At 41.2% G+C, this 10,904-nt stretch overlaps 1 protein-coding gene across 5 annotated transcripts in view; it reads left to right on the plus strand.

Annotated features, from left to right (window-relative positions):
• ncoa6 (nuclear receptor coactivator 6) overlaps positions 1-9,596 on the plus strand; it is a 22,154-nt gene extending 12,558 nt beyond the window's left edge. For 4 of the 5 annotated variants that reach the window (XM_058644264.1, XM_058644265.1, XM_058644266.1 and 1 more), the window contains exons 12-17: positions 1-2,704; positions 4,402-4,458; positions 4,582-4,621; positions 6,459-6,500; positions 6,757-6,890; positions 8,447-9,596. The exon at positions 1-2,704 is cut by the window's left edge and continues 327 nt beyond it. In XM_058644264.1, coding sequence (XP_058500247.1) covers positions 1-2,704; positions 4,402-4,458; positions 4,582-4,621; positions 6,459-6,500; positions 6,757-6,890; positions 8,447-8,493 — 3,024 coding nt within the window. In that variant the 3' untranslated portion in view covers positions 8,494-9,596. The remainder of the gene's footprint in view (positions 2,705-4,401; positions 4,459-4,581; positions 4,622-6,458; positions 6,501-6,756; positions 6,891-8,446) is intronic. The other variant, XM_058644268.1, reaches the window with a different exon arrangement.
• Positions 9,597-10,904: the final 1,308 nt, after the last annotated feature.

Here is a 10,904-nt window from a genome sequence, read left to right on the forward strand (position 1 = left end):
AGGCCTAAGACCCCCAATAGAGCTAGTCCCAGGCCATACCATCATCCCCTCACTCCAACTAATCGTCCACCCAGTACGGAGCCCTCTGAAATCAATCTTTCTCCTGAGAGGCTAAATGCCTCAATTGCAGGATTGTTTCCTCCTAAAATCAACATTCCTCTGCCACCCAGGCAGCCCAACCTAAACAGGGGATTTGATCAGCAAGGTCTCAACCCAACAACTCTCAAAGCCATTGGACAGGCCCCTCCTAGCTTAACTCTATCAGGCAATAACAACAATGGCAGTACGGGTGGAAATAACACAAACAATGGCCAACAGCCTTTTTCTGTCACAGGAACAGGGGTTGCAAATGCTAAACAAGACAAGCAGCCTGGAGGGCAGGGTAAGAGGGCAAGTCCCAGCAATAGTCGGAGATCGAGTCCAGCCTCTAGCCGTAAGTCGGCCACCCCAAGTCCAGGAAGACAAAAGGGAACAAAAATGGCTATCACCTGCCCTCCTCCTCAGCCACAGTTGGTTACCACTCAGGGGCAAAACATGCTGCTAAACCCGACTTCAATAACCCCAAGTCCAGTATCTATGCCTTCACAGGTAAGTGGGGGTATGGAGGCACAACAGACTCAGAGTCCCTTCCATGGGATTCAAGGTAACCCTGCTGAGGGACATAGGGAAAGTCAGGGTATGATGACAACACCAGAACAGAGACCGATGCCTCAGCCTCAAGCTTTGAGGGAGTTATCAGCCCCTAGAATGACCAGTCCACGTTTTTCTGTGCCTCAGCAGCTTAAACCGGACATGGAACTGCAAGCAAGCACAGGTGACCGACAAACAACACATTCTGCACCTATACAGGATTCTGAGGTCTCACCTGCTCTCAAACCTCCAACATCCCTTAACCAGCTATTGGACAACACAGGTGTTCCAAATATGCCTCTTCGCCCTATGCAGAATAATACTGTTAGGGATGTAATGGCAAAGGACAGTCCCAAGTCTGTTTTGGATTCAGACAGACAGTCCCAGAGTACAGATTTGTTGGCCTCTGTTCCTACCACTACAAGTACAAATGAATCAGAAGCTAAACCAAGACCTGTCAATTCAGTTCCTACCAGCAGTCCCAACTTGCTGTCTGCTTCAATTCCCAGCTCATACCCTAGCGCTATCATAAACTCCACTACTACTCCCAGCCTTAATCAGATCCCAGCCCCAAGTCATGGTGTCAATTCCAGTCAGAATGTAAACCCAATAGCTACTCTCAATACCACCCTCAGTGGTAACACTAATACCACATCGAGTGTAGGCCCCCATCTTGTCTCGTTCAGTCAGAGCGGTTCTGTCTCAGCTGTAAGTACCAGTTCTAACTACAGCTCTGTTCTAACCCCAGTCACAAATGCTTTAAAATCAAACCCTAGTTCTAAACCTGTGACAAGTGTTCACTCTGTTATACAGATCCCTGCATCTTCTAGCACCATATCCCCCAATCAGATAACAGTTTTTGTCACTTCCAACCCCATCACATCTGCCCCCACTTCCCAGACACCCACATCTATGGTATCAACTATGATGGCTGTTCCTAACAAGAACATTAGGCCTCAGGACATCCGACAACAGACCCCCGTCCCTCGACCTCAGTTCATTGCTACCACCCCTGTATTTATTAACCCAATATTCCAGGTACCAAGTGCATCTGTGGCTCCCAGTACCTCAGTGGTTTCACAGCCTGTGACCATGGTGGGGTCAATCCAAGTGTCAACCACAAACATTCAACTTTCATCTTCCCCAATCTTTACCCAGAGCTCCTTGGGGGTTAACAAGACCAGCACTCAGCCTACCAGAAGTGCTGCTGGACAGATCCAGATTGCCAGTACTATGCCCTTGTCCTCTCCTCAAGTAGGTACTGCCACAGCTCCTCAACAAATTAACCAAGGGATTCTTAAAATGGAAAATCTAGGTGAGGCAGGCTCTGCTCAGAGAGCCACTCCTCCAGTTCAACAGCCATCTCTTCATCCAACTCCTTCAGCTTCTTCTCCTTTCCAGCCACCCATGGCTTCTCCACCCCCCTGCTCTAGTCCTGGGGCTGTAAACACCATTCGAAAGACCACTATGTCTCCTTCTCCCACTGCCCAATTGAAAAATAAACCTGCACAAGTAGCTGTATCTGTTTCTGGTACAGCGGACTCACTGCAAAATCCTGTGGAAAAGTCTGTGCAGGGGCCTACTGTGGCTGTGCCAGCTAAGGTCTTTCTTCCTCCTGCCAGTCCTGCTACTCAGATAGAAGTAACGATGTCCCGTCCTATTGCTGCTGCTCCAAACAACATTTCTCTACCTGCACACTCCTCTCCAATCCCCGTTCCTGGCCAAGTTGCTGTACCTACTCAGATTGTTAGCCAGATTACCATTCCTGCACCAGCTCCAGTGCCGGGCCCAGCCCAGACTGTAAGTTCTCAAGCTCCTGTTGTCAATATAGTTGGTACGACCACAAACGTCACCTCTGCTACTTTAGTTTCTACGGTCACGCCTGTGCAAAGTCCCATACCATCCATCGTTCCAATTGTTGTTGCACCTGGGCCTGCCCAGGACATTGCCCCTACCACAAGGTCTCCAGTTGCTACTCCCAGTGGAGTTACACCAGTTCAGTCTGACCCCCCGGCCATGGAGCCTCCTACGCCTTCAGTGGCAGCACCTCATGAATCCACTCAGACAACTGCAGGTAAACACACTGTTATGAGCTAAGAAAATCATGTCTGTATTGTATGTACCATGAAAACAAAATTATTTTTGGTAAATTTTTGGGTAATATTTGGCTTATTGTGACACATGTCCTCTGTCTGCTATGGTCATGGTTTGTTATTATGTTTTGAAATGCAAGAGGAAAAAAGATGAGTCAGTTGAATTTAGGGTTGCAAAAGAGCTGAAAATTCCTGGTACATTTCCAGAAACTTTCCACAGGAACTTCAAAGACTTTTGGAAATATTCCAAATTGGGCACTTTCCAAAGGATATGGGAATTAACTGGAAATGTTTGATTTAAAGAAACTGTTATACAATGAAATATCATGACGCAGATTAAGTTGTGTAAATGTATAGATAGATAGACATTTAACAATCTAATTCTAGCTATCTATACATGAAATGAAAAGGTGCTAGCTAGCTTACATTTAGCATATCTAGTTTACCAGCTAGTTAGCTTTTGTAATACATTTGATCTTTTCTTCTCAGTTTTCTTAACCCAGTTCCTCATCAGATGTGCACAGACGGATGCACTCACATGAACACACATGTTCATGTGCAACAGAAAACTTAAAGCAATCTCTCCTTCTCTCAAACTCCACCTTGCTGAATTTAGTTTATTGTCTTTTTTTAGTCTCCCATGACACAACATAATTAGCAAAGGCTGTAAACAGATCCAAGAGGACATGCACAAGTGTCACGCTCTCTTTCAAATTACTTGAATTGCAGATTAATAATACCAAAGACCTGCCTACTGTACCTTTACTGCAACCTGTACATTTAATGTATCTTTATTGCCTCTGCCAAAAAGGTTATGTTTTTGGTCTGGTGAGTAGGGCTGAAAAATTAATTGTAATTTCCATAATTAAAATAATTATGGAAATAGCAATATGGCCTATCGCAGGAGGCTGAGTATTTGTTAAAACCAAAATGTGTGTCAAAATATCGTTTCAGATTTAATATATCAAATATCACAGTAATTATTTAAAAAATGTATTTCAACCACGTTTACAGCGATCCGATGTTTACTCACGTGTGGCCCCTTGCTCGGTCACACTGTCATTTCCTCTTCCTCACTGCAATGGTTTTCTCTGCTTCTTTTATCGCTGGCTCTGCCATGATGACCATCTAATTCTCTTGCTGCCTTGATCCTATAGCAGATACCTGGCTGGAAGCTGTTTGTGTAGAGCTGTAAAGCAATTTGTGTTTCTCGCAAGACCCCGAGACTTTGTGAGACCTCCTGATTCTTGCAAGGCTGGTTTTCCGTTAAAGGCGGTAGGGGGAAGTGGAGACCACCCCCAATCTCCCTGCAAAACAAGCCATTTAAACATCACACAATGACTCAGAAGCTGTTAAGTTAGGGTAGAAATCCTGCGTAGTTCTTTCATAAAACAAACATAAGAAAAAGAAATTGTATTGTCACTGGGAAAGTGAGTAGACTTTACAGTTGTTCACACTCTGAGTGCTTGCTCTAGTTTATAAAGATGTCTTGGATATGAACATTTTTCAAATAATATTTTGATAATAAAATATTCAGTTCATATTTTTACAACTGGCATCTGCTAAGTGCCCACTCAACACATTAAGAGTCACTTTCTTTATAATTTTAGTTGAGTAGTCACTGATACGTATGATTTGTTATAAATATTCATGTGTAACAATGTAAATACTTTTCTAGCACCCGTTCAGCAAGATGTCCCACAGTCACAAGAACCTGTTGCCAGTGAGAAGACGAGTGAGTATGGTCGTCGTCGTTTTAGCTGTTAATAAACTACTTGCTTTTTGTTTTGAAAATACAATAATTAAATAGAATATAATTAATTACACAGAAAAAGATGACAAATACTTTTTTTTTCAGGTGAAGAGGTCTCAACAGGACAAGGGTCTTCTGAGCAAGGGTAAGCTTTCTTTGAACACGTGTCGTCTTTTTATTGCTGTGCAATGCTTCGTGTGCTGGGGTTGGTTGAGGTGTTCCTTCATGTTTGATCTGTGAAAAGTTGGCCTCGACCTAAAAGCCCTTGCTCTTGAAGGAGAAATGCTTAGACATTTCTAACGCTACTGAAAGACGGGAGTTGATTTGCTTGTCCATGGGGGTACATGGTGAAATCAATGAACTGCGTGGCCTCAGCACTTGGTATGTATGATTAGCATGCACATTAATTTACTAATGCATGTCTGAAGCTTGAACAAAGGGCAATCTATCACAAAGATATGCCGTACGATAGGGGGAACAAATAATCGTTTTAGCTGATTAATCGACTCCAATGGGGGCGTTTTATGTCCGTGGACCCTGCTATGATGGTACGTGATGGCCGAGCTGCCTCCGCCCATCATGTGGAGAAGCACAGGCATTTGCAACTACTGCTTAGCAGCTAAAAGCATCAGTTAAATCTACATGACAGACTATTCCAAATCAGGTTGATTTTTCAAGAATTGTTGGGATAATGTGTAGTGCATCATAGTTGAAGAACAAAGATTTGGCGCCTGGGATGCTCTGCAACATCCAGAAGAGAAGTCGAGTTTTCCTGCCCATCTGACGTACTCCTGGACGTTGACAATAGAATAATGGAGTGCTCAGATGTGGCGTAACAGACATTAACATTGCAAAGAAGAAGAGGGATGCTGCTGGGATGCTGCAGAACATTTCGCTGAGCTTCGGCAACATCACCACTGCCTCTGTAACATCATTTTTGTGTCTGAGCACGAGACTGCGAGCATCACCCACAACGCTTCAGGAGCCATGATCCCAGCATTTAAGTCATTTTTGAACTCCAAGAAAACAGACCAAACCGAACTCCAGTGCATGAGAGCCAATGAGAGTAATGCAGGGTCCACAGTGCACATTTTGCACCTAACACTGTTCTTTGATGGTGTGCTCCCACACTTTTGACGACGAGGGTCGTACATTTTTCTCTGCTAATGTTGTTCTCTGCTTTGTCCGCCTGGTGTGGCATTGGTTCTCTTCTTCTTCTGTTACGGTGGTCGGCATTCAGCTTAATGGCACTTACTGCCACGGCTTTGGTTGGCTTACTGCCCTACATTATGGGGTAGCAACTCTACGTTTAATAACGTAGACCCAACTAATTTTAATAATCGTTTTTTATCGATGAGGTGTTGCAGCCCTAGTCCACAGCGCAATGAGCTTAGAGGAGCATCAACGAGATGCATTCAAGGACCTTGTAAATGTCATCATTCCCACAAACACACATGCATTACACTAACCAAATGTCTGCTGCTGCCACCTTATGGTAATAGACGTACTACTAATTAGGTTGTCATTAGCTATGTTTACATGGACATGGACGAGTATTTGGAATAAAAATGTCATGTAAATATGCCAATCCAAAAACTCTGATTGATACAGCCCATTCTGAAACACATTTCAGGACAAGAGGGCTGGTATATGCTGAGAGTCATTTGGATCTATTCAAATAGTACAGTTGATCTGATCATGACTTCCACGTCTGATGTCAATGAAAGTCACAGAGGCAGAAGACGATGGAATGAAGACATTTTGCTCATGTAAACATAGCTACTGACTGATCTGTCTTGATTGACTGATTGTCCAATGTGTTTGTTTTTGTTAGTTTTTTTGGAAAGGGCAGTTGTGGACTATCAGTTGACTCATTGGCTATCAACCTTTTCCTGCTTCGTACTGTCATAATATGGGGAAGTGAAGCCATGTTTGTTCATTAGAGTTTATAGTTTACCGCTGTTTTTCCACTTCTATCACAGATGGGCAAAGAAAAGAAAGACGCCCATCAACTTAGTCCCAAGGTATGTATTTTAACACGTTTAGGCTGCAAAAGACTCGAGCAGTCATCATGTCGACGTAGTGGGTGGATGCTGTCGGGATGAAGACGGACAGTATCTGTGGTAGACGAGGAAAAACAGCAGACCTGTGTGGTATTCTATCTTTCTCTGAGTAGAGCAGAGTTAGCTCCCACCACTACGTGTTTAATAACGCATCCTCGTGTTATCCTTGTTTTTGTCTTTCTTTCTGTCTTTTTTTGCTCCTGTCTGGTACTCTCAGAGCTGCAGTGGAGAAGCCCAAAGGACCGAGCAGACGCAGCTCCCGGGCAGAGAAGGAGGTGGAGGAGGAGCCAGTAGCAGACAGCGGCATTAGGAAGAGATCAGCCAGGCCTGGAGCCAGTGCTGCTGTGAAAGGTAAATAAACACAGGCAGATTTACACGACAACTCGGGTTGCAGAATGGGAAATCTTCCATGGGAATTTATTGGAACTGAGATGAATAATGTGAAAATCTGAAACATTGAAGGTTTAGGACCTTAAATATAGTTGGTAAATATATATTGTACCATAATATTGGCTAAAACAATAAGATTTGATGCAAATACAGTTGAATATCAATGCTATTCCTCAATCACTGGCACGTAGCACACTACTTACTGCAAGGCTGTTGAGGCCACACCCCCTACATGCACTGTGCGTTCCTTTCCTCCATCGCACGCCATGGATGTATTGCAAGAACTGGATAGAGTACCTCACCAGAGATGCCTGCTGAACTGTTCACAGGACACCTGGAGACATGGACATAGGCATTTATAGATTGTTATATTCTATTTTCTATTCTACTTTCTTATTTAATTAGATTTTTGTAAAACCTTCCTAAAGGCCATAAAAAGAAATGTCTTATTTCCACGGGTGACATCACGGCTCGTTCACATAGCCAAGAGGCATGAATGGAGAAAACTCTATGGGCTGCATAACCCAGAAATAAACCCGGAAGTCAGAAACCTTGAACGTTTGTTACGTTTGTCGACTTGTAAGTACAAGCGGTGCTGTGGACAATGTCCACTGTCTCTCTCAACAGAGATGACATGAGATTCCCTGCAGAACAATGAGCAGGCAACGCTAAGAGAGAGCAAATGACGTGATGTCTGGGAGATGCTAATTCCAAGATCTCTGGCTTACCAAAGAAAATTATTAGGGCCCGAGCCACGAATGACAGGGGCCGGAACAACTCCTGGCACGGATTTGTGCAAGGAACTTATTGTTATCCTTCAGCCAAATTGAGTTTAACTGAATTTCCCGAAACTTGGTGGGAAGATGTTGGAGACCAAAACAGGAAGCCGGTCTTTTTGAAATTTGGCGTCCATTTTGGCGATTTAGCCATTTGTGCCCTACGTAAATGAACAAACTCGTCCGAGTGCGTTTGTCGTACAGACATAAAAAAACGCACCAATTTGTACTGCTTTGTACATCAAAGATGAAAAGTTGTTGAAAGGCAACCCTTGGCGTTTGGCATATTTCCACCATTCGCCACGAAACAGTAAGTGCCCTATGACTTTAGCAAAAATTGAGTTCAACAGAATTTCCTGAAATTTGGTGGGAAGATGTTATAGTCCAAGACGAACTAAAAAGTCGACATCAAAGTCGAAAAGTTGACTGAAAGGTTTCGCTGATTCAAAAGTAAGGTCAGGGAACTGCTGCACTCCCCAACTTGTGTGGGGACACTGGCATCTTGATGCGACGGCCCTGTAATGAGCATATGACAAATACACAATGTTTATATTTTTATATGACGTGGTTTCTTCAAATGATCCAAAATTTCCAATTCATTCCCATGGGCACTTTCCCGTTTGCAATATTTTATTTCCGAATGAAACTTCCTCTGGAAAGAAATTGACTGCCCACATTGCAAAACCCTAATGACAACATATATCTGATAGCTAACACCCACACGTATGTGCTTTCTAACAGAAACTGGAGCGAGCCCCACCCAAGCCAAACGAAGGAAGTCTAAATAGGCACAAACGCAGTCGTGGCAACCTGTGAACTGTACTGTAAATGCTCTAGTTATCCGCTGTGAATCATTTGAATATGGGTCTCTCTCCCTCTCTCTCTCTCTCTCTCCCTCCCTCTCCCCCTCTCTCTCTCTCTCTCTCTCTCACTCCCGGATCATGAATTACCGTCAGAGGAGGAAACCATGTACAGATTGTTTTAAAAAGAATGATGCTATTGTTTTGTCCCTGCTATTATTTTTAGACTGTAGTTAGGATGCGTGCATACATTATGTGTTTGTGTGAATGTGCTTTTTATATTAAATGCTGGATTAATCATGTGAAAACTGATAATGGAGCTTGTTATGATTGTATAATTATGCTGTAAAACTGAATTAAATTTTTTTACTGCTTTTTGTTCTGTGAAACTCAATGATGTGTTTCTTATGGCCCCTGTGTTTTTTGTGGGCAGAGATGCAGATCTATACAATCATGAGTTGAAGGTTCCTTACAGTCATTTTCTATAAGCAAGTTGTGATTGTAAAAGTACCACACATTTCTGGAATGATATTTTACAGGTGTGCAAGTGTTTTTTAATGATCTATTTTAGTCGTTTCTGGCTTGGTGGTACGTTTTATGATTTTTAATTCGACGCCTTGAGGTTTTCATTTAAAAAAAAAAAAAAAAAAAAAATGCTTTAGCATTTCCAATAAATTTGAATTTGAAGTCTTAACTGGGATATATTTTTAAAAGAAAAAAGAATCAGTTTTTTATTTGAGTATTAGGAAAACGGTCCGAAGGTCTGGGGGTTGTAGGGTGTAAAAAATATTGATAAATATAAAATAATAAATGCCCAGAAAGACATAATATTACCACAAAGTCATCCAAGAATACCCTATAGAGACAATATGACTTAAGAAGACACACAAAATGTACAGGAAGGAGCTAAATTGCCACACATAATGTGTCCTTATTAGCCGCTAGTTCTCATTTACACGATCCTAATGATGTGGTTTTTATATGTCCAGTTACTTGCTTGTACTTGCCTTTGCTCTTTGTTTTTATCTGATGTGAAGTTGTCCGAGCATTGTTCAAAAGCACTATATGAATAAATTTTATTATTACGTCTACAGTTTCTCAACCTAATTTTCTCAGAAAGTCTTTCACAAGTCAGTTGCCACCTGGAAAATAAAACCGTCACCTAAACTTCTTTATGATCCAAGAACATGGTTGTCGTGTTCAAATTTAGAAAAAGAAAACTGTTAATAGTTAATTAAGGCACTGGTGGAAAGTAATGGGTTACTTCAAATAGTGTGTTTTTTTGTGTACTAAAATATGTCTTGTTTGAAGTAATCACATCTGTTACTGAATAAAAACGGAAGCTCCCTCATATCTATTATATAGTGTTTGATTTATAGATTTGCAGCATGAATTAACTGTTGATGGTCTCAAACATGAGGCCCTCAACTTATTTTAGAATGATAATGAAAACTGGCCCAAACTGACCAATAGTCAACAACAATAATACATTAGGTTATATTTTAATCATATTTAATCATTTAAAAGCTTGTCTAGTAGTTGAATTACTATTGTTTACATGTTATTTTGATTCTATTTTTATTTCTGTCTGTTTTTGTTGTTTACAGATGCATTTTACATCATAAATATGTTGTTTTTGGTGTGAACTATACAGTATATCAAAACAAACACTTTGAGTTGGACTTTTTTCACTCGACCGGCCCCCTACTGACTGAATACGCAATTCATGTCACCTTTAATTGTTTGAAAATGTCTTATGCGTTAAAGGGACATAATACGCATGTTCCTTTAGTTGAAATATACATATAGTATTAAAAAACAACAACTTAAAAATGGAACTTGAATGTCATTGGTGACACCTGTTTGTCCTATTATTTCATGTCCAAACTGGGTTCTATAATGCCAGGTTTATTCAGGATATTTTGTATTCATTAGACTACATTGCTCACATTATTCCATTCAAACTGCCAAAATGTTATAGATTTCAGCAGATGTAAAATAACCTGGAAACTCTGTCACAAAGTAATTTCTTCCGGAAAGAGCCTTTTTTTTTTTATTTTTCAGCGTGGCGACGATGCCGAGCACAGTGACACCTGAATATGATCTGGACAGAGTCTAAAGAAAAACAAACCTTGTTTTAAAATAACAGCATTTAACTTTAAGACAGTTTCACCAAAATGTTGCCTGGAGAAGCTGTTCTGTTCTAAAATATATTACTATTACTATTATTATTATTACATTGTATTGTACATATTCTCTAGTTGTATTGTAATAAAGAGACCAAACAAATGTGTGTAGTAATTAAAACTACATTATTAACTATACTACACACATGACTATGTGTTCTAGTGTAGTGTAGTATACTATAGTATGTGTATAGTAAAGTATGTATGTCCTGG

This window comes from Solea solea, chromosome 11 (genome assembly GCF_958295425.1).
Source record: "Solea solea chromosome 11, fSolSol10.1, whole genome shotgun sequence".
Classification (NCBI taxonomy): domain Eukaryota; kingdom Metazoa; phylum Chordata; class Actinopteri; order Pleuronectiformes; family Soleidae; genus Solea; species Solea solea.